The sequence below is a fragment of the Conger conger genome, chromosome 2 (genome assembly GCF_963514075.1).
Source record: "Conger conger chromosome 2, fConCon1.1, whole genome shotgun sequence".
Classification (NCBI taxonomy): Eukaryota; Metazoa; Chordata; class Actinopteri; order Anguilliformes; family Congridae; genus Conger; species Conger conger.
In genome coordinates this window covers 65,629,860-65,657,575 of record NC_083761.1, presented here as the reverse complement: position 1 = coordinate 65,657,575, position 27,716 = coordinate 65,629,860, and the positions used below count along the sequence as shown (strand labels likewise).

General features: G+C 48.0%; 1 protein-coding gene across 2 annotated transcripts; it reads right to left on the bottom strand.

Moving 5' to 3' along the window:
• Positions 1-174: 174 nt before the first annotated feature.
• fasn (fatty acid synthase) lies at positions 175-27,705 on the bottom strand. 2 transcript variants are annotated; one of them, XM_061225596.1, is made up of 42 exons: positions 27,467-27,705; positions 23,336-23,468; positions 22,696-22,848; positions 22,239-22,412; positions 21,531-21,731; positions 21,292-21,414; positions 19,841-19,956; positions 18,991-19,125; positions 18,408-18,876; positions 17,656-17,843; positions 16,232-16,421; positions 15,910-16,004; positions 15,492-15,626; positions 15,100-15,303; positions 14,634-14,749; positions 14,021-14,196; positions 13,375-13,566; positions 13,133-13,213; positions 12,623-12,811; positions 11,959-12,138; positions 11,609-11,812; positions 11,015-11,328; positions 10,293-10,679; positions 10,037-10,201; positions 9,814-9,929; positions 9,546-9,700; positions 9,040-9,243; positions 8,533-8,683; positions 7,646-7,824; positions 7,269-7,388; positions 7,000-7,122; positions 6,690-6,913; positions 6,394-6,592; positions 6,155-6,306; positions 5,983-6,074; positions 5,184-5,581; positions 3,854-4,042; positions 3,314-3,541; positions 2,980-3,191; positions 2,800-2,898; positions 2,427-2,678; positions 175-2,175 (listed from the first exon to the last, which is right to left on the bottom strand). In XM_061225596.1, exons 1-42 carry the CDS (start codon positions 27,488-27,490, stop codon positions 2,038-2,040), a joined length of 7,575 nt encoding a protein of 2,524 aa, XP_061081580.1. In that variant the 5' UTR covers positions 27,491-27,705; the 3' UTR covers positions 175-2,037. The 2 variants fall into 2 exon arrangements, with proteins under 2 accessions (XP_061081580.1, XP_061081570.1); XM_061225586.1 differs by having other exon boundaries at positions 2,800-3,191.
• Positions 27,706-27,716: the final 11 nt, after the last annotated feature.

The following is a 27,716-nucleotide window of genomic DNA, read 5'->3' as shown; positions in this document are numbered from 1 at the left end:
TAACAAGCTGGTGTACAGGTCTACCTAATAAAGTGCTCAGTGAGTGTATATGCTGCCTGTCCCAGTTTTAGAGAGGGAGATGACTGCTAGTGTTGATGTGATGTTTATGTGATTTTTACAGAACAGTGAACTAAATACAGTAAACTAAAAAACCATGACAGAATTAAGACAGAGTAAAATTTTTAGTGATAGCTATTTATTTGGTCTAGTACAATAAATACTTGAAAATTACCGCATAGAATTAAAAAAAAAGAACAATAATGATAAAACAAAACAGAGGAACACTCCATTGTTTCTCCTCCTGAACACTGCAAACAATGACACAAAGTAGAAATCTGATTCTTCACTGACTTGATTGAGCCTCAGAAATCAGATCAGACTGCTGGCTGAATCGGTCGCCTTTTGCATTCTCCAGTCGATGAATTAAGGGCTGGGAGTGACAGTTGGCTGGAATAGTGGTCTTCACATAAGTGCATTTCTTCTGGACCAAATGGCACAAACTGCCTGTTCCACCTATATAATTTACAATTATACTCTACAAAGATTTCTGACTAATGAATTGGACAAAGATAATGCTGCTAATATGACAGTTTAAACAGAATAGACTGTTTGGCATTCGGAGATGGATACAAAGACTTGGAACACATGGTTTCTTATGTAACTTAGTACTGGTAATATTCCGATTAATAACAGGTTAGCTTTTTTTAAAAGATATATGGAATGACAAAACTATCCATACAATCATGTATCAAAGGAACATCCCAATATAATAATTTCCATACATTTAAATGGCAAGATACATCTTTTAGTAGTTACACCGTAGCAGTATTTTGGCCTATGACAGTAGTAGTTTTTTAAACCAAATAATCCTTAATTCACAACACAAAGCATTAAACAAGAATAAAATGGGGCAGAACTCAGATCAGCCATCCCAAGAAATAAACCACATGAATAAAATAAACAATACAGCTTTTTCCAGCAAATGCCATGAAATTGAATACATGAACTTCAGTACCGAACTTCTCAGCAAGCAATTTGGCAAATTTTGACTAATTCTCTAACTTTCATAGCAGGAATGTACATTTTTCTACTACGCAAGTAATTACAAGGAAAAATACAGGAAGTGTTGCTGCACGGACAGGTTTGCCATGTGTTGTAATTATATTTTAAAAACACACTCAAAGTAAATATATTTTGGTTTGTTCAGGCTGATGCAGTTCTGATGCATTATGGAGCATTGTATCTTCCTCCTATCAAAATTCCTGAAGACAGTATCAGCATCTTTGCAGGGCAATGCAATCAGCATCAAAATGAAAGAACACCTACAAAGACACCATCTAGGGTATTTCTGCTGTAATTAATAAAGTGTTTAAATTCTAAAGCAATGTTTTATACTGGTATCCTCTTCACTAAATTACAGTTTCAGTACATTTTACAGTGCTAATCAGGAAACTCTAGCCAAATACGGGGTATCTCTGTACTGTAATACAATGTGTGTAGTGTGCCAGATGACGTGGACTGCATCATTAGGGCCAACTATAGCTTGACATATGGGCATGCATTAATATGCAAATACGATATAGCTTTAAAAACCCTTTAGCAGACCGTTTAAGCACTAGTGATGCCTTGATCATTACCGATTTTTTTCCTCATCTGAAATTAGTTGCCACACGGCATTATATAGTGCCATTGCAGATGTCATGGAAAAACATGCATTCTATACTTAATTTATAATGCAAAACATGATAAAAAAAATAAACAGGACAGTACAAAAGAAAACAAACATATAAACTGTATTGGTACAGCATGGATACAGGGGTATCTTTTGCCCACAGCAGATAACACCCTGTGTCAAAGTTTGTACTAAACAAGACGCTGAAGACAAGGCCATTGTCCAGCCTGTGAAAAAGGTTTCAGAACAGTCCAGTGTTGGGTGACGTGGAGTCTGTCCAGTGAGGAAAGGCAGGGATAGGGGACAGGGGAAGGGCCCTGTTGTGTGCGGGTTGCAGGAATGGCAGTACCGGACTGGGTGGGGCTTTAACCTTCTCTGGCACTCACACGGGGCTCAGCCAGTGAGCTGTGAATGATACCAGTTATGGATTCCACGCCTTCACCCTCCAGGAAGGTGCGATGGTCACCCTCGATTACGTGGACAGACACCTTCCCATCACACACCTGCAGATCAGAAACAACCAGAATATTCTCCCGTGTCAGATCTCAACAACTCAAATGACCATAAATGCACAGCACACACTGATTGGGTCCCAATACGAAGGCAGCTGACTTGGGATACAGCCACTCTGAGGATATAAAAAATAATAATAATAATAATTTTTTTGAAAGTTGAGAAAATGTACAGAAATTGACAACATCAAGGTATCAGGGAGCTATTGCAGAGATATTGCAGATGAATAACAGCTACTCACCTCATGCAGCCGGTAGTCGGCGCCCAGTCCATCCCCGTAATCGCTGCTGGCCTTGGCCCGCAGGAGGGTGACGTTGCCGTGGTACTTGGTGGCGGGTACGTATTGGTCAGCTGCTTTAAGTTTGTAGTAGAAAGTGGAGGCTGCAAAGTGCAGGGATTCCCGGCTCATGGTCTTATGGCTGGAAGTGATCAGGTCCACTGCCGCATTCACTCTGGCTTCCAGGTCTGAGAGGGGCAGCAAGGTGTCCAGCAGCTGGAGGGACACAAAGAAAATTAATGGTGAATCAACGACCGCACATTTCTACCAATCTCTATAGCTCTAGTCTCTATAGCCTTGCAGGCTGAACCTGCTACATGTACCAACTCGTCGTTACCTTGTTGTACTCGGTGCCAGTGAACTGCTGGATGAAGGCACACAAGGCTTCAGTCTCAGCTTCAGACTCGTTGCCTGGGGTGAGCTTGGCCCTGTAACTCTGCACAAAAGAAAGCCATGGTAAGACTGTGGATGAAGCACAGGGAATGAGCTTTGAGAGACAAGCGAGCGAAGCTCTCACCTGCGTGTACGCTGCCACATAGGAGTGTGAGCCGTCAAACAGGAAGAGGTACTCCACAGCTTTCTGGGCAGCCTGCAGCTGAGAACACATCTCGAAGGCCACGCAGGCGCCAAAGGAATACCCAGCTATGCGGTACGGGCCCTCAGGCTGCACCTGGAGCACGCAGTCCACATAGTAGGAGGCCAAACTCTGTATGCTGTCCAGGGGAGCAGCTGGGGAAAGAGGCAGCCGCAGATGTATCATTTACAAAGCTCAAAATAGAGCAGCAAAGCGTGACGCTAAACGCTTACTTCTCCAGCGCTCAGGGATTATTTTTCCAGCTAGACTCGTTTACCTTTGGTGCACTGCAGGCCGTAGCAGGGCACGCTGAGCTTGGCGGTGAGGGTGCGGAAGGCGGTGATGGAGCCCTCGATGGGGTGCACCAGGAAGAGGGGCCTCTCTGCACTCTGCACCTCGTTCATACGCGTGATGGTGGGGCTGTCCGGGTTCACCAGCAGCTGACTGAGGTCAGACTCCGACAGGACCTCAGAAACGGCCCTCTTCAGAGGAGACGGCCTGGTCTCTGCATGCAAACACCCACACACACACAGGTCAGTAACATTCCTTTCCGTTAATGGTGGAGCAGACACACTTAAGTACTGTGATCGGACCTAACGGTCTAGAGCAGGGACAAGCAACTCAGTGCGAGAACTGCTGGTTTTCCATCCTCCCTTTACCTGGAAGTCAGATGCGAAGACAGTCTGGCCAAGCAGTATCACTACTTAACTGGGAGAAGGAAACCAGGGCTGGATTCGAGGGCCAAAGTTGCGGAACCCTGGGCTAGAGCCATCGATGATAGACTGAAGACTGGGCAGCTCTGCCAGCCCATGCTCACCCTCAGCGCTGCCCTGCTGGCTGGACAGCTCACGCAGCTTGTTGATGGTCAGCTGGCGGATGTCCCTCATCGCCATGACGATGTCATAGTCGCGCTCCAGCGTCTGTCGTACCTCCACGCCCATCAGCGAGTCCAGGCCCAGGTCCGCCAGCGAGGAGTCTGCGTTGAGGCTGCTGACGTCTCGCACGCCTGCAACAGACAGCGGGAGTGAGCGGAATGCACAGCGGAGTCCAGACTGCAATCCTGCAGTCAAAGTCTCCTGTATATTCCATTTTTAAATGGTTCAATTGAGAGACAAGTAAACTATTTAATAGTCCACAGTAATGATTATTCATTAATATTAAATCAACTGCATCAGTTTTATGCGGTCATATTTTTGGTTAAGCCTAAACTGAAGAGATAAAATAAAGCCACAGTCTAATATCAAACTCCGAACAAGCACCATTTCCCTATACACACCCCAGCGGTGAAGAAGCTGAGCACAGATCAGCATAAGTGAGGGCTTGAAGGAGAGTGCTAGAGAGGCAGTTTAGAGTGCCCTTCAGGAGAGGAGCTATTCAAGGTCACAGAGGAGCACACATTTTCATTTCATGCAATATGACAGTCAACATATAGTAATACTGCAACTGGAGCCACAAGTTGTATCATTATTTAGAACATGCAGTCTTTTATTGTTATGGGCTATTGCTACAATGTCCTGTTTGTTTGGGAGTGAGGGGGCTAACGTGCACATCCTATAAAATAAGGTGAGTCAGCAGAGCTTCATTTTCACTGGTGGATTTACTGGCATCTTAAGAGGCTGCACAGACCGTGTCCATGTGTCACAGAGGGATCGGTAATCCCATTAACCGATTCCCTGATGACAATGACACACTAGAGGCCTTCCTCCCTGAATGACAAACCGTTGGTCACCCTGGCCATAGTCTGCTCTGAAACAGTCCATTTTGAGTCCAGCTGGGCCAGAAGAAGCAGGGCCGCACTCTCGAATATGTTCTCATATGGGTCCACCACCAAGAAACCCATCGCCATTTTTAAAGCCATATTTTAAGAATTTGATCATTTTTTTCTCCTGCTGAAAGTTGTACATTCAGAAGGGTGTACTTGACTATCACCATGGCCGCTTCCCTTTTAGCGGAGCTCTGGAGATACCAGGGCCCTGTTTCACAAAGCAGGATTACCAAATTAGCTGGATAACTGCCCTGAGTAAAACCTGGAATCCTAGAGTAAAAACAGTTCCAGGTTTTACTCAGCAGGATTACGGATTAACTGGTTAACTGTGCTGTGTGGAACAGGGCTACAGAGCCCAGGGGCATTCCCATGTTGCACTCACCCAGAATGTGGGCCACCGCCTCCACCAGGTCCCTCTGCCCCGTCCCCTCTCTTTTGGCTGACACCGCCCTCTCGGCCAGCACGAAGCTGGACATGACGGGCCGCTGCTGGTTCAGGAAGCGGTCCAGGACCTCCATGCAGGAAGCGATGCGCTGGGGCAGGGTGCCACCGATGACGGCGTCGTTCCCGCCCATGGTCTCCAGCACCACGCCCACGTCGCCGATGGCGCCCCACTGCACAGCCAGGCCGGGAAACCCGGCGTGCCTCCTCTGCTCACACACGCGCTCCATGGTGGAGTTGGCGAAGCCGTAGTTGCTCTGGCCGGCGTTCCCGCGGCCGCAGCTCACGGAGGAGAACACCACGAAGTAGCTGAGCTCCGGACACAGCTCCCTTGTCACCCTGCACAGGTCAGAGGAGGCGTCAAAACCCTGCCCTTCAACCAGCAAAGGACACAGCGTGTTATGGGGTGTTTCGTTTCATGTTGTTTGGCTTGTATACCGGACCTGGGTCAAATAGATCATTGTTTGGATTCAAATACTTTTCTGTACTCGATTGATCTTGTCTGGGGCAATTGAACCAACCAAGAGGACTAGAAGGTGGGGTTTTGAGAATATTTTATAGGATCCAATACACCAGATAAACTCATTAACAAGTATTTGAACCCAAAGCAATATTTGACCCAGGTCTGTTGTATACACAGTCTTTGCAACTGCTCTGGGAATTCAAAGCAGGCTTGAATCTGAGAATATCATAAGTCAGGCCAAGTCCTTGTAACAGAGGGAGATTTGAGTGTTTTTTACCGGTCCAGGTGAATGGTGCCATTATATTTAGGTTTGTTGACATCCAGGAAGTGTTCAGGAGTCAGGTTCTCAAGCATTCCGTCTTTCAGGACCTGGAAGCACAAGGAAGTTTGTTGGACACGTTCCGTCAGCATTGTGCTGTGAAATGCAGGGGGACGGCAGGGAGCGTTACCATAGCGAGATGGAAGATTCCCCCGACGGGGCCCAGTTTTCCAGCCTCAGAAATGAGGCGCTGCGTGCCTTCCATGGTGCTGACATCACTGGTGGACACCAGAACCTGGACGCCCATCCCCTGCCACTCACGAACTCGCTTGGCCTGGTAACCTGCACAGTAGAACACGTTGCATCACACTGATAAGAGCACTAAACACATAAACCTGTGGAAATCCAGACAGCGGGCCGCATACTCACCGTTTCGGATCCCGGAGCGAGACGTCAGCACAAGTTTACGAGCCCCCCTCTCCGTCAGCCAATGGGCAAGCTCCAGGCCGAAGCCACCCAGGCCTCCAGTGATGATGTAAGAGTGGGTGGCGGGGCAGGAGGTTCGGCAGATCGCAGGGAGAGAGAGAGGCACGGGCTGCACACCTGCCCCCTTCTCCTCGCCACGCACCTGAGAAACAAATCATATCAGTACAAACATAGGGCACATTCACTTCCTGGTGAAGAGCCCATGGTGCACCCTGGGCAAGGATGGGGGTGGGTCTCACCTGCAGGAGGACCTTGCCGATGTGCTTGCCCTGGGCCATGTAGCGGAAGGCCTCCTCCACCTGGTTCCTCTCGAAGACGGTGGTGCGCAGGGGCTGGACCACGCCACCGGCGATCCCCCCCTTCAGCAGCTCGGACACCTCCTCCCACTCGCGGTTCCCCTCCTCGAACAGCGCGTCCAGTAGGATGCCGTGGAAGGCCACGTTCTTCAGGAAGAGTGCCATGCCTGTGTGGGGAAGCGCAGTGAGGTCAAGGGCCAGGCACTCATGAGGAACCACGAGTCGGCACGTCTGATTGTGAGTGCTTACTCACCGAGGGGAGAGTTGTTGGACAGGTCGTATTTGCCGATCTCCAGGAAGCGTCCGTGCCGTGCCAGGCAACGCAAACTGGCCTGGAGCTTCTCTTCTGCCAGAGAGTTCAGTACCAAATCCACTCCTGCGACACACACACAGATTACCTACTTGCTGACATCTACTAATCAAAAGCCACACAACGCAACTCATTCGCTTGTCTTTCAATATTATTTCATGAAGCAATATTCCAAGACAAATATTCCAGAAGTTGTTGAAGTGAGGGCTCACCTTTGCCCTGAGTGTGCAGCAGCACGTGCTGCTCAAAGCTGGTGTCTCTGGAGTTGGAGAAGGACTCTGCGTTCAGCTGAGGGAAACGATCTTGCAGGTAGGCCCGCTTTTCGGCAGAGCCTATAGGTCAGAACCAGACATGGGTTAGAACACCCCCAGAGAGCCAGAACAGCACCTTAACCCTTTCAGTCCCAAGCCCAATATGAAGTGGCTCCACCCAAATACCAAGGGGTTTTGGCTTTGGTTGAGAAAATTTAGCAGGGTGTTATAATAGGGGGCTCAAAACAAAAAACATTATGATTGCTTGAAAAGCTATAAGGTCGAGTCTTGGGATTTTACGGTAGTTACGCTTGAGGGTACAGGCCTGGCGAACTCACCGACAGTAGTGAAGACACGGCATCGCTGGCTCAGGGCAATTGCGATGGCAGCCTGGCCCACCCCACCGGAGCCCGAGTGGATCAGAACAGTCTCCCCAGGGCGTAGACGCCCACGCACCACCAGGGCGTAGTACGCTGTGGCATAGACCACCGGCACTGAGGCTGCCTGCTCAAGAGTCCTGCGGCACACAAAGGGACCCTCCTTTATTGACTTTCCATACATATTTCCAGAATAATCCAATCCAATTTCCTAAATTCCCAACATACATTTTCCACTCAGGACTCAATTCTCAAATTTCTGGGCAGAATATAAGACTGCATTGCTCTATCAAGTATTACAGTGATGACATCTTTTTGGAGGCCAACAAGTTTTGTCCTCAATGGTTTTCCTTGGCAGATTTCAAATGATTTTTTTCCCCAATAGAGATTTTGATTTCTGCCCATAAGATGGCCTGTCGTTAACCATAATTCTCAAGTGAGTTTCATATTCTGTTCTACAAGTTGTTACATCTGTTCATCTCAAGCATGTATTTCTAAGCTGTTATGTGCTAACAAGTTGTAACAAGTTGCTACACCGGGACTACAACAATAGTCACATTCCAGCACCCACCACTCAAATTTCATACTAGCCTGCCTGCACGCAACATTACCGTGGTAGTTTCAATAGTTGAGATATTCACGGATGTAACTTAACTCGTAGAACAAAGCGTGAAACTCTTAAGCTTATGTTAACCTCAGAACTTCTTTTTGGCAGATATCTAAATCCCTATTGGAAAAAAACATAGGAAATCTTCAGAGGGAACTCATGACACAAAAATTCCAACTCATTTCCGTGTTTTAGGACATTCACCCTGAACTGCACACAGCCCTCTCCCTCTCCCACTCACCAGCTGGCCGGCACGTCCCAAAGGAAGCGCTTGTCAGCATCCACACAGGTGGCCAGGCCCTTGGCGGGAAGCAGGCCCATCACGCGACGCCCGCTGGGGTCACGCCCGGAGAACTCCATTCCCAGCATGCACTGCTGCAGCGCCAGGTCTCCTACAAAGGGGCACATCATGAGGACTGTGAACAGACTCCTGGCCCTGCCCCACTTCAGGAATAAGCTGTGAGACCACTGCAGAAATGTCTGACTTAAGAAGTGTTTTAGTCTTGTAAAAACGTAAAATCTTATTTAGAAAATAGAAAATATGAACATGTTTTAAGCTACTGTTTGCTTGGGAAGTGAAATTCTCTTACCCTATTGCCAAATCTTGAATTGAGTCAAACTGACTTGCCTCATTTGTAATATTTTTGGCTTATTTGGAAAAAATAAGTATCTACATAAGATTAAGATACTTGAGATTGACTAATTTCTGTATTTTTGCAGTGCGGGCCGCTGGCTCGCGGGACGCTACCTGGAATGGCGTCGGGCGGCAGCTTGCCGGTGGCCAGCATGATGTCCCTGAAGTTGAGGGAGGAGAAGTAGACACGGCAGAGCTGCACGTTGGGGTTGCTGGAGGTGAAGTGGCGCAGAGGAGAGACGATCCAGCGCAGAGACGAGAGGTCACCGCGCGTCAGCACGTTCACGTAGGCCTGCTCCGTCAGCTCCTCGTTCAGCTCTGGAACACGCGCACACACATACATACTGCTTGACCAATAAATATTTATGCATATGCAGGGGTACACGTACCTCACACTGCCCCCTCTACTGGTAATAATAATAATTTTGTCATTTTGCTGACAGTTTTACCCTGGAGCAATGTGGAGTTAAGAGTCTGGTTCAAGGTCCCAACAGCTGCGCAGATCTTATTGGCTTGAACCACGAACCTTCTGGCTCAGAGTCATGTACATTAGCCGCTAGACTACAGGCTACCTTGTAAAGGTTAAGGTTATGGTAAAGGTTATGAGTGGAGAGACTGACCCTGTGGAATGAGCTGGTGTCTGAAGACACCCCACTGTCCATCGCGGTACACATTGACACTCAGGTCCTTCTCCAGAACATCCTGCAGGTCCATGTGGGAGGGGTCAAGAGAGGGGGCAGCCGACGCCGTGCTCAGGTTGGACACAAACGCACACCTTATGAGGACAAAAGGAACATCAGTATTAAGCAACGTACCCCAAAATACAATAAACGACATCAACACGGTCCTTAATCACAGAGGGAATGGACAGGAAATGGGTGGCCTTACCTTATGCGGTTGCCGCCTGGTTCCTGCCTGAGGCAGTTGACCATTCCGACCACTCCAGAGTGTCCCTGGGTTGCCGTGAGCCACACAGGGGTGTCTGAGGCCTGGGCCAGGGTGGACTGACATGTGACAGGAGGGACATTATTAGCTGGCCTGTGCAGTGGACAAATCTAAAACACAAAATAACAACCAAACATACACCAGAATAAAACATTAGAGTGCTCACCTTCAGGGTTTCCACCCATTGGTAGTCCATTGAATCCACAGACAGGAAGATGGGCTGTTTGCTGGGGGCCAGATGGCGACAGAGGAAGAGCGCAGAACCGTAGAAGGACTTCCTCATGGCAACCACACGGAGGGAGGCCTCGGCAAACGCCTGTTCCCACTCCACCTGCAGGAAATATACAGAGGTACATGACTGCATACTCTAACCCCATACACAGCACAGAGGACACAGCGTGTGTGAGTGATGTGTTTCTGACCTGTGACAGCAGGTTCTGCTGGTGGTTCTGCGTGGTCAGGAAGCCCACAGTCTCGCCCAGCGTGTCTCCCTTCAGCAGGGTGTGTAGCAACAAAAACCCTCCCTCCTTCACCCCTGAAACGAGGTTCCCCAACACCTCCGCGGGGTTGGGCAGGGGGCCGGGAGCGCAGTTGCACATCACCAGGTCGGCTCCCGCCATGTTGCCGGGGGCGGGGGCGCTGAGGGGGTCCCACTGGCCGGCGGAGACTCCCAGGCCCTCCAAAGAGGACTGGTGGGCGGTGAGCACTTCAGCAGCCACGTCGGTGGCCGTGTAGTCCAATTGCAGCATGGGCTGGATGTTGAGGAGGCCGACTGCTCGGGAGAACATGCGTCCATCTCCAGCCAAAGCCTGTGAGGAGAAGAGAAGGACCAAACTCATCATCTGTATGAGGTATACTCAACTGTCAAAGCACCACAGGAGCATGATGGGATTCTAAGCTCTGATGGGGTATTTCACAAAGCAGGATTACAGAGTTAGCTGGATAACTGTGCTGAGTAAAACCCAGAACAACTCTTTTTACTTCCGTCCATGGTCCAGATTCCGGTTCAGAGAAGGTTCCGGGTTCTTCTCAGTGCAGTAATCCAGCCAACTGAAACAGCCTGGACTTCCCATTATACGCAATTACACACTGTTTTCTACTGCTATGCCTGAATGCACCGCTGCAGACGTATCTCGTCTCTCACCTCCAGCACTTTGACCCTGCCAGGCGTGCTGTTCTCCAGGACGAGGTCCAGGCAGTGGCGCAGGGCGGGGGACTCCAGCAGGCCGTTGAGCAGGGGGTCATGCAGGAGACAGTCCCTCTCCTTCTGCACGGTCTGCTGGAGCTCAGAGTGCAGGTTCCCGTTCAGCTCCAGGCTGCACAGCACCGACAGCAGCCTCAGCAGGCCCTGCTCCGACTCAGCCCCGATCAGCTGGCCCTCTGTCGCCCCCTCCAGGCCGGGGATGGAGAACTTCACGCCCTGCTGGGCCAGCTTCCTCTGCAGCCTGTGGATCAGACCTGGCCCAGGGAGAGAGAACGCCCGCATTAAACAGGTGCTCCACACACACAGTCACGCAAGCAGGCAAAAATGCACGCACGCACACACACTAGCAGGACACACAATCCATTTCAGCAAATGTTACTTCTTAGAGACATTTGACATGCGTTTTGTAAATTATGCTTAGTCATTCTCAATTCACATTTTCATTAAAGTTCAGTGTGTCCACCCATGGACTGGAGGTTTGAAACCTCTTCAGTGCAGAGTACTCCTCCTCCTAGTGTACCGTCAGACACTTGCCTTTGCAGTGCCTCAGCTGGTCTCCCAGCTTCTCGCTGCTCCTCAGGCACTCGCCGTCGGAGAAGGGCACGAACACAAACTCCTCCAGCGTGGGCGGGGTCTGCTGCTGCTGGCGACGCGGGGCCACCGTGGCGTGAAGGCCGCACATCTGAACTCCTCCCGCTACAATGCTGTCCAAGCAGCGGTTCACCTGCACGCCCACAGCTGTGGAGGGAGCAGCGTGAGGACGTTACTGGGCCATGCACTTTGATGTGGTAGGGGAGAGGCTGTACAGTATCTCTCACACACACACACACACACACACACACACACACACACACACAGCTGTAGAGCAGCAGTAGAGAGCGTACCTCTCTTGCCCTCTGCGTAGTCCTGCACTCTCTCAGCGTGCAGCGTGGGGTCCACACAGACAGAGCGGATGCGGGTGGGCAGACGCAGGCTCCGCCCTGCCAGGCCCACCACGATCATCTGCAGCATGGTGTCCAGGAAGGTCACCCAGTTATCACTCCACTCCAGCTTCCCACAGTCCCCTGGGACACAGACACAACGGCAGCATGAAGCTCCACACAGCGTCACAAAGCAAAGCTAAGCTAAGCTAATTCAGCACAGATCTCTACAGCATATGGATGGGCTGAGAGAACAGACTCAGTAAAGAGTTAACCATTCAAATTATGTAAAGTTCAATGGATTCTGTGCAGCACTGATGCAATAACACTGCAAAAAAACAAATTGGAAATTGGTCTGAAGTATTGTAGTTTTATATTTTGACTTAATCTTCTATTACTTTTTTGCTAAAAAAAAAAAGAAGAAAGAAATACTACCAATGAGGAGAGACTGTTTCACTGATTTCATGATTTTCCAATGCAGTAAGGAAATGTAACCCAGTCAAGCAAATAGTAACACACAAAAAACTAATATTTAATACTTTAGAAAAAAGTATGATTTAAAGTCTCGTTACAAGACAGGTGATAAGACAGGATTTTTGCAGTGAAACAACGTAAAAAATATCCTCACCAGCATTGTTAGACTCCAGAATGCCCTGGAAGGTTTTGCCGTAGTCATAGCCCCGCAGACGCAGCTCTTTGTAGATGTCGCTGGCGGTCAGGCGCAGTTTGGGGTTGTTGTCCTCGGACTCCCCCACGGGCTGGCTCATCTGGGAGCGGAAGGTGTCCATGGCCTTCTCCTCCAAGATGCTGACTTTGCCTACGGAGACAGAGGGGGGAGTGAGACGGACACAGTGACTGCTGTTCTTACACTGGAGAAATGTTAAACAATGCGAGTAAAAAAATAAAAAAATAAATAAAAATAAAAACTGAAACACACCTTTAATTTCTGATACAAATACGAGAAAATTCAGACATTTTCATCCCGTCCGGATCTTCTTCAACAAAACGTTGCTTTTTTTGTGTGTGTAGGCCTTTTATAATGACTATTATTTACAAATCCTCTGAGCCCAGCACCTTGTTTGAGGATGTGCGTATGATTATTTGGGGAAAGGCCACAGGAGAGAGCGAGGCTGCTTACCGCTGACTGTGAGGTTGCCGTTCTCCGACACCTCAAACTTGTTGGTCGCAGGCATGAGGCGGACCTCCAGCTGAACCGTTCCTGAGGACAAGCGTGTCAAAGATGTTAAAGGAAGAAAGATGGCACTCTCAACAACCAGCACCTATTCTGCTTCAGCCGGGCCATGCGAGGCCGAGAAGTGCCATGACATGAAGTACACACGTTTCTGACATTAAGCAGGAGATGCGGAGTGACCCTCTCACCGGTCTTTGGCAGGATGGTGGCGCGGTGAATGGTGACGTCCTCGAAGATGACGGGGGTCTGCTCCATCACGGCCCCCAGGCTCCTCATCAGGGTCCTCCAGGCCAGCACCAAGTAGCCGGTGGCCGGGTACAGAACCCGCCCGTCGATGCAGTGCCCCATCATGTAGTAGTCCGGAGACTCAGGGTTCATGTCTGCAGAGCACAAGTTCAACACATTTTTAACCATTTCAAAGGTAGGTTCAAATTTCAAAGTCATTGTATTGGAACTTCATTGCTTTCAATTACTAGTAGTGACTGTTATATCTGCATTAGAAAGTTCAGTTACAAACATTCTAATCGCACATTTATGATCTTACACCATAAAAATCTAATCGGTTTAAATACGCTGGCACATTGGAAAATGACTACCACTGTCCCCAGGAGGCTGAGGCAGATGCATGTTCTAGGGCAGGGATAATCCAATTGGGCTCTCAAATCCAAATCCAGCCCTGGTTTCCTTTTCTCACAGGTAATTAACAGAACAATTACTGCAACTGACTGACTGTCTTCACACCTTCACACCTATAAGAGGAGGGTGGAAAACCAGCAGTTCTCAGCCATGGAGGACTGGGATTTAAGATCTCAGGACCCTTCCATGCGGGCTCACCGATGTTGTAGACAGTGGCGGAGGTGGATCCCCCTGACCCTGCAGGGAAGTCCTCCGGGCGCGGGACGTCCCAGTCCTGAGAGTGGTCCCAGCCAAGGCGGGGGGAGATCAGAGGGGTGCCAGTGGGCACAGGGTAACTCACAGGAGCGTACAGCCTGTTGCTGTCCACGTTAATCCTGCAGGACAGAGGGCACCCTTTAGGTTTTAAAATACTGAAACTAAAATCCCAACAACACAACTTCAACCCCGTCAGTCCCAAGCCCAATATAAAGTGGCTCCACCCAAATCCCAAGTTTTGGCTTTGGCTGAGAAAATTGTGATAGTTGAGAAAATGTAGTTAGGTTTTAATAGGGGCCCGAAACAATAGTATGTAAAGCAGTCATTTTGATTAGTTGAAAAGATATACATTTCAGAGACTCTTGGGACTTCCTGGTAGTTACGCCAAATGGCACTCTTGGGACTGAAAGGGTGAACACATAATTCAGAGACATTCACTGAAGGAAATGGTGAGGAGTAAATACGACATTTGACAGTGAAGTGTGAAGTACTATGTTGCACAGCGCTCTCGGAGCTGTGGAAGGTGAGGGGGACACACTGCCACTGGCACACTGACCCGCGCATGTAGACCTTGCCGATGTGGGAGAGGAAGAACTCCAGGTTGTTGGCGTGTCCTCTCTTCATCAGCGGCACGATTGAGCAGGACGGCTTCAGGCTGCGCCTCAGGATCGCCTGCAGGGGGAGCCAAAGCGCAGTTTATGACATCATCCCCTCCTCTCACACAGGATACATCAGGGCACATGCATTTTGGTTTTTTTGTTTGATGTAATAAATAAATCATTCTAATTTTTTTCAATTTTGCCCAAAGTGACTTAGACTAGACAACTTTGCTCCAGGGGACAATCAGGGTTAAGAGCCTTGCTCAAGGGCCCAACAGCCCAACAGGATCTTATTGTGGCTACACCGGGGCTTGAACCACCAACCTTCCAGGTCCCAGTCATGTACCTTAGCCACTACGCTACAGGCTATGCCATGTCAGTGTAAAGAAATGTGATTGGCTGACGGGGAGGTGTGGGAGTTACCTGCAGCAGGGCGTGTGGGGCGATCTCCACCACCACGGCGTTCTCGGGCACCAGGCTCAGCCCCTCCTGGAACAGGACCGGGCTCACCAGGTTGTTGACGTGGTACTCTGCGGAGGAGTACAGGGCCAGGGGGCTCTCCCAGTCCGCCTGCGGGATGGAGGTGCTGATCCAGCGGGCCGACCGCAGCTTTGGGGTCTTTATCACCTGGGGGGAGGGAGGGAGACCGCCGGGAGGGTTTCTAAAAGCTCTAACGTAATGACGTCTGCAGGAAGGCGGTGAGATCGAGGGGCCAGAAAAGATTTGAGGGGCCAGACTGGCCTGGTGTTTAGTGCACTGCCTGGCCAGTGGGTGGCGCTATGAAAGGGACTCTCAGAGGAGGACATGGAGCTTACCCTCTTGAGCGCAGACAGCAGGGCCGGGGCGATCGAGGCCATGTAGTACGAGTGGAAGGCCACACCTGCGCTGCGCACTTCCTTAGCAAACACCCCGGTCTCCTTCAGATGCGCCACAAACTGGCTGACGGACTCCTGCACACACAGACACACACACAGACACAGACACAGACACACGTTCAGTGTACTGCTGGCACACCATACCCAGCACTATTCAGGATCACTTCAAGGGGAACAGCATGCCAAAGCACTGACGTTCCAAGATGGCAATAAAAAACGGCGAATCAAAGCACAGAAATCAACTCGTACTCTATACTTGCAGCTTCTGGAAGAACATGCGTTAACTCTACGGATGTTATGAAAACCAAATGTATTAATTGTGAGATTGTGAGTACAGCCGTCCACAGCCGTTTCTCACCTGTGGGCCAGAGATGGTGACCGTGTCCTCAGCGTTGTGGCACGCTGGCACCACGCCCTGTGGGCACTGAGCCTTGCACTCCTCCCAAGTCAGGCCTGGAGTCAGAGGGAGGAAGGGAAGGAGGAATAGAGAGGGAAAGACAGAGGGAGAGTGGAGTGAGGGTGGCAATTTTCCATTTTCACCATTGATTATGCTTCACTCCTCCATATTTAGATCCGATGCCCCTACTGGAGCTCCTTGCGGAGACTCATAGCAGTCTTCTGAAACATCGCGCTGGTGTTGGTGTAACAGGCGTCTCCGCGCTGCGGGGCAGGGGGCATACCTACTGCTGCCATACCGCCGGGGGGCAGGTTGGCCTCTTTGATGCTCCTTCCTCTCCAGTAGGCCGCCAGGATGGCCTCACTGTGACTGAGGGAGCTGTCGGCGTAGCCACACGCCAGCTCGCCCACCGAGTGTCCCACAATGCCATCCGGCTGCAAGCCCATGTTCTGGAGCAGGTCGATCTGAGCGATCTGTGTGGAGAGACGACACCGTCAGGGGGGGTGTTCAGATGCAGTGAGGTACGCTACAGTATGGCGCCATTTTATACAGAGCAGACAGTGAAGAGAAGCGAGAGAAGAGGTTTTTATGAAGCCAAAGAACAACATTTATGGTCATCCAGCATTGCTAATTGAGAGCCCGTGTTTAATACCCAGGAATAATAAAAGTGTTCCCATCCTCCTCCAGACAGTTCATCATTGCTAATATAAAACGCTTTGCTTCGATTCCGGATGCTGATTGGCTGAGACCGCATTCCACAGTGACTGTGAACCTGATACAGTAAAGCAGCTTTCACATGACCGGCATCGAAACGCGTGACATGACGTCAGACCGCCACATTCCTATGGATGACGCGATGACGCCTGACCAGGCAGCGGCGCTAAGCCTAACGCATCACAGCTCAAAATAAAGCCGCATTACAAGCCTCAATGTTCAAATCATTTCAACTTTCACCTCGTTTGAAGCTAGTTCACAATTAGTTTGTGAAACCGATAATCCTGGGTTTATCGCAATATGTCAACAAAGTTCACAATTTAGCCTTACGTAATCGCAGACAACCTACTTCTACCTACTGATGTTACAGGTTTTTACAGTTTTCCGTATCAAAGGCTTCCTGGATGGATGGCAACAATTTTTAACAGCTGGTAGAACTTCATTCATCCCATGCGTAGTCACCGCTTTACTTGGCATTGAACGCAGTGTTTGATTCTTGTCATGTGAAAGCAGCTTAATAATTATTAAAACAGCCTGTTTGTAAACAATACTTGATACTGTGACATCAATTAATTGTTTCTATATGTTGTAACCGTTTTAGAAAAGCAATACGCACTCAATGCCGTGCTGTAACGTGAATACAGTCACGGCTACAGGGGTTGCCGGCACACCACTGTGTGTCAAGGCACATGACTGTATTTCACAATACAGCACTGCCTCCCGTGCAGTATTGCTTAAATATAGGACAGGGTGTTTAAACCGAGGAATGCCCGGAATCCTTCCTCCCTCTACACCAGTGTTACTCAACTCCACTACCGTGCACTACACCACCCGATTTCACAGATAAGGTAATTGGTGAAATCAGGTGGTGTAGCGCACGGTTGGAGTAAATACCTGCAGGCACTGTGGCCCGCAGGACGTGGAGTTGAGTAGCACAGGTCTACAGTGTCGTTGTGCCCTCAGACAGCAGTAAACAAAGCGCTGCCCCCTCACCTGGATGGCGGCGAGGGCCACGAAGGCGTGGACCGTGTCCTCGAAGGTGCTCTCGTCAGCCTCCATCAGGAGGCGCGACACGCAGAGCCCGGTGTGCTGCAGCGCATCGTCAGAACGCAGGATGGACTCCCGAAACTCCTGCACCTGCATGAGACTGCGGCCCATGCCTGCCCACTGCGTGCCCATCCCTGCCAACACACGCATTACATTACATTATATCACATTACATTACATTACATTACATTACCGCCTGAGTGATGTACAATAAAGTGCAAAACCATAACCAGGGACAAGTGCGCTGAAAACCCTAGAGGGAAGTACAGTACAAGCAGGCCTACATTCATCCACAGCACTCAGATACAAATCACATCAAGTCGTACAAAACCGCTTAATCAGTTCAGTGGTCTTAATCTTTTAGGTTTACGTTTTCTCCATTACCTCACCAATGACGCGTGTTTTTCCCTTCAGCTCGGTACTTAACCGGAACAGCTTCAGTAAAATATTGAGCTTTTACAAAATGATTGTATTTACAAATGTAATTGTGCAATTTGCTTTGGATGGGAGCGTCTGCTAGAGGCTGAAACATAATGTAAATTCCTCAGTACTGTAGAGAGCACAGAACACTGTGGGCGCACCCAAATACTCATCTCCTTCTTCCTTCTGCAAGTATGGGGGGAGGAGAGGAGTGGAGGAAAGGAGGATGGATTATTTGAGTATTGGGACACTCTCTTTGGGCTACCTGCGTTTCTCACCTGAGCATATGTACCAGAGGGGCCTGGGCGTGGCCTGCGCCTGCTCCACCTCCGATACGTCCGAAGGGCTGCCAATCAGAGCGTAGCCTCTGTAGGGCATGGCCGCCGTGGGCACGCCTGACACCTCGTTGACCAGGCTCAGGAAGCTGTCGTTGGTGCTGTGTTGCTTCGCTGCCTCTATGAGCGTGCGGACTGCTTCCTCCGTGCGCCCGCACACCTGCAGGAGCCTGGGCACCGCGGGGGCCTCCTGGGGCCCGGGTGGGGGAGCAGGGGCCCCGGGGGGCCGCAGGATGATGTGCACGTTCGAGCCCCCGAAGCCGAAGGAGTTGATGCCCACGATGCCGCCCTTGACGGGGAGGGGCTCGGAGACCACGCGCACCCTGCCGTCCGTCAACGCGGGGATGTCCGTGTTGGGGCTGTTGTAGTGGATGTTGGGGGCCCACATGCCGTGCTCCAGGGACAGGACGACCTGACGACCCAGAAACAGCACTCAGTTAGCTGCAGGGCCAGAGGCTGAGGAGCTCAAGATCTGACCGGAGCTCTGGCCGATAACAGCCCACCGCCCCACCCAAACATCCCCCACCTTGGCAAGAGCAGCCAGGCCAGACGCTGGCTCAGGATGGCCCATGTTGGATTTGGTGGAGCCAATCAGAAGAGGATCCCGCGTGGACTCGCAGAAGACGCTGACAATGCCATTCACTTCCTGTGGGTCACCGACCTGGAGGGAGGAGTTCATTAATTAATGTTGGAGAAACAAGGTCCTGTTTGAGCTGGTCATTGCAGTATCAACTCAATTTATTGTACATAAGTAGGCCTATTACACCTTTTAAAGAACATAAAGTTTCATTTTGATGAGAAACTTTCCATCTTACCTTCCACTTGGTTGAATATTTAACACTTTTTGGTTATTTCCTGCCCAGACCATTAGATTTTGACTATTTTCCTTGTGGCTGTTCTAAAGCAAGACTTACGAGTATTTCAAGTTTGGATACCATTCACCAAGTGATGCTGATGTAGGAAGCAATCAAAGTATGTTTTATTGTGAATTAAGCTCAAAACACATTTATTGTACATAAGGAGGTCTATCACACCTTTTGAACTATATAAAGTTTCATTTTGAAAGGAAACCTTCCACCTTACCTATTACTTGGTGGAATATGTAACATGTTTTGGATATTTTCTGGCCGGACCCAAATTTGGCATTGTATAATTTTTGAATAAATTATCCATTTTGCTTCAATTTCCTTAACCAAAATATCTACTTGTCTTAGATGTTCGGAAGTGTGGTACTGTCAGTAAGCCATGAAATATTGGAAAAAAAATCCAAGCAGCACGATTTATGAATGACCATTATGAAAATCAGAGTATATACGCATAATCTGAACAGAAAATTGTCAGATTACACGTCTGTCAGTGTGTCTTTTAGTGCCCACCTTGGTGCCCGTCCCGTGGGCCTCCACATACTCTACTTGCTCAGGGGAGATGTTGGCCTCCTGGTAGAGAGAGCGTACCAGACGCTGCTGCATCTCTCCAGAAGGGAAGGTCACACCTGGAGAGGACAGGGGCCACATGAGTGAGACACCCAGAGCATAGCGCTCCACTCTCCAGCTCAGAGCTCTTACCACACTCTCTCAGCCTGACTGAACCCCAGCTCTCCCCTTACAACATCCCCCACGACTCTTCTAGGCCTTTCTGAGAATAGTCATTTTCCAGCTATGATACTTTGAGGGATATAAGTGGTACCAAGTATTATTCTGAGTCTATCTGCTGGCACTGCACTCTCTCCATGGCCAGTGCTTTGATGGGGAAGTGCTCAGACTGGGAGGGGGAGGGGATCATTACAGGCCTTTTAAAGGGAGAAAAACACTCCTTGTTCTCACAGTAACTGTGATTGATGAGGAAGGGCTGCTTGAGTTGGAAACCAAGCAGCCAGTGCTTGTTCCCCATTCATCTTGAGGGGTGACGGGCAGCAACCACAATCAGGGAAGCAGGGCTAAATGGCTTCAAGAATTGGGACACCATTTGCTTGGAAAAAAAAAATCTAGACTGGTTCACTAGCCATGATTTGAGCACAGGGTCTGAGTGTAATATTAACTGTGTGTACTCAGCACATACTGGATCTAAATGGCCTGCAAGTAAAAATAGAAGTCTTCACTGTATCAACATGTAATGTCTCTGACTCCATTTTTAGGTTTACAGCAGTTATCCTGCACAATTTATCTAATCGCTCTTATAAATGGTATCTTCACCCATAAACACCATAATCTGTCTGCCAGTGAAGACAGGAGAATAGAACAGTGATAGCAGCTATCAATACTTCTGTACAATGACCCTAATTAACAGAAACACGCAGTAAGGACAAGATGCTGATGCAAAAAAAGAAGAGCGTGCCTACAAATACGTGACCGTTAAGTAGAAGGACTAACGATGAGGGCAGAGACTACGCACATCTGGCACACTTCAAATAGCAACGATTCCATGAATGGATCACAAGACGAGTGTATTGTTGGCCAACAGTGCCAGTGCCATGAACTTGGTGCCCCATGATGAAGCAAGAGTAAGAAACTGTATCCAGAGACACATGACACTACCCTAACGGGCCTGCAGAGCACATGACGCAGATCTGAGTGGCGGTCAGCAGTGGCAGGTCGCCACAGCATTCATGAAAAGCCGGTGCTCAGGTCTCCTCGTGCTTGGGTCCGTCTATAAACATAGCCTGCTAAGTGTGGCAAAAGTGACTGGGGGAAAGGTTCCCCAACGAAAATACCAGATCAAGAACCTTGACTGGCTTCTCACAATTTAGTCCTAGTTGTTTTTATAAATGCGTGAGATCTCGCATGAGATTAGCCCAGGCTTTAGGAATTATCAGGAGGTTTCCCCGTACCTTGTTCCTTGTAGCCGTCTGTGTTGTTGCCAGCGTTGAGGATTGTGGCATATACTCTCCTTGCCATAGACCTCCTGGTCAGCAGCACAGCCACGGCGGCCTCCGAGCGACAGTAACCATCACCTGGAGAGCACACATACGCTGCAGTCAGAAGGTGCCGTCCAATCATTTCTTTCAATTAGCCGCCAGTAGAGCCAGCTAGTCAAGGGCCGCGCCCCTGGGCGGGTTCTCCTCCGTACCTGAAGAGTCAAAAGACTTGCAGGTGCCGTTGGGACTGAGCATGCCCAGTTTCATGAACTGCACAGAGGTGTTGGGTTTGAGCAGCAGGTTGACCCCGCCCACCAGGGCAGAGTCGCATTGCCCGTGCCGGATGGCGTTGAAGGCATTCTCCAGAGCCAGCAGACTGGAGGAGCAGGCCGTGTCGATGGCAGTGCTGGGGCCTGAGGGGAGTACAGTATACACACTATTTTAGCACCTTGTTGTACTTTGTGGTCTAATCTAGTTGCAGTTGTATTTATATTGTATTTTAATTTTAATTAATCTTGGTACTGTAGTCCTATTTCAATAGTGGCCTATTTGCCATGAGTACTGGAAATAAAGTTCATGGCTGTTCTAACTGTTTCTTTGTGAATTGTAGCTTATCCAACCTGTTCTATAGTTGGTTCTAATGACCTGGATACAGACTTTTTTGTATGTCACTTTGGATAAAAGTGGCTGCTAAATAAAAAGTAATGTAATATACCATTATGGATAGAAAACAGAGGAATGAAACAGTCCGTCTAATTTAAGTCATGAGTCTGCAAGTCGGTTAAACAACTGTCAACCACAGGTATCAACCACGTGCTCAATATTACACTCAGTGATGGCCACTGATGTTCACTGTTACAGAGGTGCATCTAATATACAGAAACCTTTTGTGCTTCCCAGTGTTTCGGGTTCATGCCTACCGTTGAAGTCGAAGAAGTAGGAGAGTCGGTTGGCGAACATGGCGCGCTGGCAGCCTGTCATGCTGTACCCCAGAAGCTCCTCTGGGTCCCGGCTGAAAGCCTCTCCAGCTTCTGAACCACTGACACCGATGTACACTCCCGTTTTAGAACCACGCATGGACACTGGGTTTATACCTGTCAGCAGTGAGAGTGGGGGACATTACATACGACAAAGAACCAAGGGAAGGCCCAGCGCCTCGGGCATTATGATTACAGAATCAGAAATGTTATGTACTGTGTAAACATTAGTGGAGCTGCTCTTTCATCCGCTAAAATATATTTCTAGATTCATCCATGATCACATTGTTCACAAAAGTAGTTTTCAGCTAGACCATGTACAGCAAACTCACAGCTTCAGTAAGTAAATAATTCCTGTTGACTCAGCCATTTTGTGATTTCCATGCAGTGACTCACTCACCTCCATCTACAATGGCTTCATATGAGACCTCTAACATGATTCTGAGTTGGGGGTCCATGGTGTGGGCTTGCTTAGGGTGAACTCCAAAAAAAGAGGCATCAAATTTATTGATCTCCTTCAGTTTTCCGTTTCTCCTGGGCAAGCCGTACAAACCTGAGGGAACAACAACGCATCACAGTCAACTTCCAAAGTATCTGGGCATTTGCGCATATGATTTCAGGAGCAGCTGAAGCGCCTCTGCTGGGTTTCGGGGATGAAAGGACATTCAGAGCGCCCTTCCTTTCCGAGACCCGGCTGGTGGAGCAGAATAATGCCACTGTGCTGTGATGTTTTTGCACATGAAAGAGAGCGGGGCATTAAAGAGGTGCCAGAGGGAGCATGAAGGGAGGCCTATTCAGAGGAAATCCCTGCCAGCTCACTCTACAGGCCCCAGTCACTGCAGAGGAGAGAACCAGTACGGAAATGACTAAAAAGGTGCATTTGCCACATAGCAGATACACTAACATTCATAATCACCGAATTTAATGTTATTCAAAAGGGAAAGTAACTGTGTGGAAGTGGTAGTGCATTAAAGCACACAAATCAGGCTATTCATGGAAGACATCAAGCTCAGGTACAGGGGTGTCCCTCCCTATCTCACCTGGCTTCCACCTCCTGTCGTCCTCGGTCACCATGTCCACGCCATTGAAGAGGTTCTCCCAAAACTCCTCCAGGTTGTTGGACTCAGGCAGTCGGCCTGAAATTCCAGCTATTACGATCTCCTCCATGTTTCTCTGTCGGAAGAAGAGACAGTAGAGACTGTTAAACAGAAAATGAAATGCAGCAATACAAGCTCTTTCACAACGACGTACTGAAGAGCGCTCTCAGACAGTTCACCCAGCACAAAAGTGGTTTGTAGGCCACCTCTTTAGAGCAGGGGGGCGGTTTGTGAAACTGCAGTGGAACGGCTCAGCCTGAGGGGGGGGGGGGGGGGGCACGGTGGATCTGTGCAGAAGGAGCTTGGAGTAATGCAGACCTTTGTTCTCCTTTCAGTGCCAAGCGATTTGTACCAAGGCTTGCCAGACCAATTTGGTTAACAATGGTGGTACAGAGGTGGCATTCCTGCTTATTTTGGAATTCCTCTGACCATGGCAGTGTGTACAAGTGCCCCTCTGTTCGACCCTTCTCACGGGCAAAATGGAACAGGAGGCCAAGAAGCGAAGTCTGGATTACAGAAGAGCGGAGGTGAACAGAGCACACCCTTCTATTGGTAATGTTGAGGTCCAGCTGCACCAGTCCACTACAGGTCACTGAATACTATCCCGAGAATTTGCTTTACACTGTGGGTCATTCAACATAGGAAAATACAAACCTTCACCAGCAAGCCTCTTAAATGCAATTAATCAGCATTGTGAAAGACCAGTCTGGCATGCAGGTTCTTACACTAATTTGATCCTCAGCCTGACCTGCTTGGCTTGACCCAGTGTGAATGTAAGTGAAAAAAGAATATTAGATTCATGCAATTTCCTCCAACAGTGATCGTGATTATGAGGCTACATCAATGACACTTGTCATATGTTAATCATGTGTTACCACACCAGGGTATTTTTTTAAGTATTCCTTTTGAGTCGGCATTTTCATGTCATCACTGCATACCACAGTAATTGGAAGCAGAAAGAACATGACAGACATGCACAAGTTGCATAACACAGCATTACACACTAAATACAGAAGGCCTCCAGAAGTTACAGATTCTATATAGGACATACAGTTACAGATTCTAGCCAATAACAGAAAGCAAATCTACATTACACACAACACAAGGTTGTCTAATAAAGCAGTAATTTTTTATTTTACATGGCCAAGATGGGAAACAAGTCATGTGGACTCCATTACTGAAGGAATACACAGTTCATGGTTTCAACCATTCTACCAATATCAAAGCATTACTTGCAAACCATTAAGTTAGATGTTTTCACCAGTTCTGCCAATTTCAGAACATATCTTCTGAAGGACAAATGTATGACTGACTTAACACAATCAATAATTTCTTGATGTAGCAAGGGCCAAATTATTGCTTCATGTGGCTCTCTGCCTGAAGAACCAATACAGCTTCCTTGTCCAACTGCCAGTTTGTTTGCTGAGTTAATAAGAGGTCTATAAGACCATGTGCATGATAGGAGTCTGATTTGCACACTAATCTGCATGAACAGACAGCCATCGGGTATATACTTTCACCAAACTATAATATGCAAATTCCTGAACATAAGAGCCATGTTCCCTGTGGGCTAAAACTGTGCCATTTCAGACCTAATAGTACATGGTTCTGCAAGCTAATGTTCAGGCTTTGTAGGCCTATGTGTGTGTGTGTGTGTGTGTGTGTGTGTGTGTGTGTGTGTGGCAGGCAGGTGTCATTGGTGGCCATCTCCTGAGAGGAGTCACTCCCCTTTTGATTTCTTTCCATAGTGACGGAGGAGATGGGGAGGGCGTGGGCTGAGCAGGTGCTAACATGCACGAGACCAGGAGAGCCAGTCACTGATCATAGGGAAGAGCATGAAAATGATATTTCAAAAAAACAACTGAAATGCCATTGTCATGCTTCAGCCTGCTCTTCCATGTCGTTTTGCCTCCAGGAATCCCAGCAATGTCACAACCCAACCTTTCTCAAGGGGATGCACTGTACAAGCACACCTTATCAATGTGTTACTTTTCATGAAAACCAATGGCTATGCCTGCAACAACCAGAGCTTATCACATCCATTCATCTATTCTGACCTGACCTAACCTGATTAGACAAGAAATACAGGCCAAGAAAAGTAATTTAAAAAGAAAAGATAGTGTTTATGTCAGGTGTAGGTTGGCCAATTGGACTTGACTGGAGAATCTCGATTAATTTACCAGGTATGTCATGTAAAGGCCTCAGTTCATGCTCCTGGTCAGGCAGTGCAACCACAAGCACAGGATGAGATTTGAAATTTAAACAGATTTCATGACAGCAGATGTAATCTACCTGACCCAGATCTCATGGAGTCCCAAGCCATCTCCTCACTGACATCACCACCCCTTATGTGATTACAACAAAAGAAACGAACTGCTTTAGCAAACTCCTCAATACAACGTAAATCCAGTTACCGTCACATGGGATTATGAATAATGCTACCTGACAGGGAGAAACATACAGGAGGACAATTCTTCACAGATAGAATATAATAAAAAATTGCTCATGCCATTACTGCAATTCACTCATTATTTTTCCATAAAGGTCATGCATACCCCATATGAGCCATGTCTAGCAAGAGTGAAAAGACATTTGTTGTTGATATATTCAGAAGAATCACGTGCAGATGCTTCCCACATGACAAATTCCACATGCAGTTGTTAGTCTACACTAGTGGTTAATACTGTGGATGTTGCAGACAATGTTCAGCAGACAAAAAAACTAAATAAAATAATAAGCCACACACTTGTCATTTTATAGTATGACTTTTATATTACATTTAGCATCTTCCCAAAGTTAGTTATACTGCATGTGCAGCCTATGCGTTCATAAAGGCCTATATAAAAAGATAAACATTCTCAGTGATTTATGAAGTATAATTCATAACTATTATCCCCAAGGAGGAGCATTCAGCTGAAACAGTGAATACACTGTGTACCATCAATTACTAAAAGCTTGCCTCCATTTTGCGAAATGCATGTATTGGCAGACAATTCTGGAAAGTGTTGCTCTTCAATTTTAGCTAATGCGTGAACACAATGAAGAGCTATAAAGAAACGCTGTTGGCCAAGTGATGTCACCTCACTGAGCGTATATGAATTATTGAAAATTCGAAGATTATTTGCACACTGCTGTCTCTTCATGCTCAATGCGCATTTTTTTGTGATTGGTTTAGATCACTCATGTGATACGAAAGAGCCTATCGTTGTCGAGTGCGCGTCATGTTCGAAGAGAGAAATGTGCGCAACTGATGCTCGATTTGACGGTCTGAAATTAAATGTTTAATCACGTTAACACAATGTTGCTTTTTAGTTATTATTCTGTGTCACCACTGACCTCATTTCAGACTTGCACCAAAAGGAAACACGATGTTTATGTGTTTTTGGTCATTACTGTGCCCCGCCGGCTGCGCACATTTAAGACCTCACCAAGTTCACATAACGTGCCGTTCCATCGGCTAATGTCGCAGTTCCTACCACTTTAACTTAGTAGTTGAAGACAGTTACACGGACTCACTTTGGGTAAGGCCGTCTTGTGCCAAATTTAGAACAAGATGCCGAATACCTTTCATGATCTAAGCGGTGTAGCTACTTGGATAATGCTTTGCTCGTCTAATTCAATATTATCTGTGCTCTCAGCATTGTTTAATTCAGTAGAATTAATTACATCACCAAGCCAGCTGACCAAATTGCAATAAATACAATATTTAGGTAGCCGCCCCAAGGGAGAAGGTCAAGCATAGACACTACCACAATGGCGTGGTACATCCCCGTGCTTTACGCAGTTTAAATTTATTCCAGCGTACCGTTCTTTATCTATATAGCTTATTTTATTAATAACGAAGATGAATGGCATCTATGAACGACGCCATATAGGTTGCATGATGCATACTCGTGCACGTCTTATGAACAAAAACGATTAAAACAGATTAGCGATTCGTAACTACCGGAACACTTTTTCAGCCAATATATAATAATTAATTATACTATTAATGTATCGTATACTTTCGTCGAACTGGACAGTAGGCTGGATTTAACTGCACTGCAGATAAGGAAAGAAGATAAAAGGCCGTACCTGATGCTTGGCTAGCCTTGGCATACGCACGAAATGGTGTATCAGTCGCTAATGGTGTATCCTCTCCACGTCCCTTTATCTTATGTTTTTCTTTGTACCTGGTCCTGCCGGTTTCTGACAAATGGCGATCTTTACTGCTCCCTGTGTCCTCTCTGAATTTCTCTTGCTTCTTTGATTCTTTCTCTTTAATTTAAATGTCTGACATGCTCTATGGCCACGCCACATGGGCTGACAGCTTGGCTCTGTAACG

Excerpts from the sequence above, each read along its gene's own strand:
- fasn (XM_061225586.1), bottom strand. The coding sequence starts at position 27,490 with ATGCCAAGGCTAGCCAAGCATCAG. Across the intron at positions 18,877-18,990 it reads GCCTGGCTGCTCTTGCCAAG|GTCGTCCTGTCCCTGGAGCA; the intron begins GTGGGGGATGTT and ends CTGGGTCGTCAG. Across the intron at positions 6,593-6,689 it reads TCGGCAAGGTCCTCCTGCAG|GTGCGTGGCGAGGAGAAGGG; the intron begins GTGAGACCCACC and ends TTTGTTTCTCAG.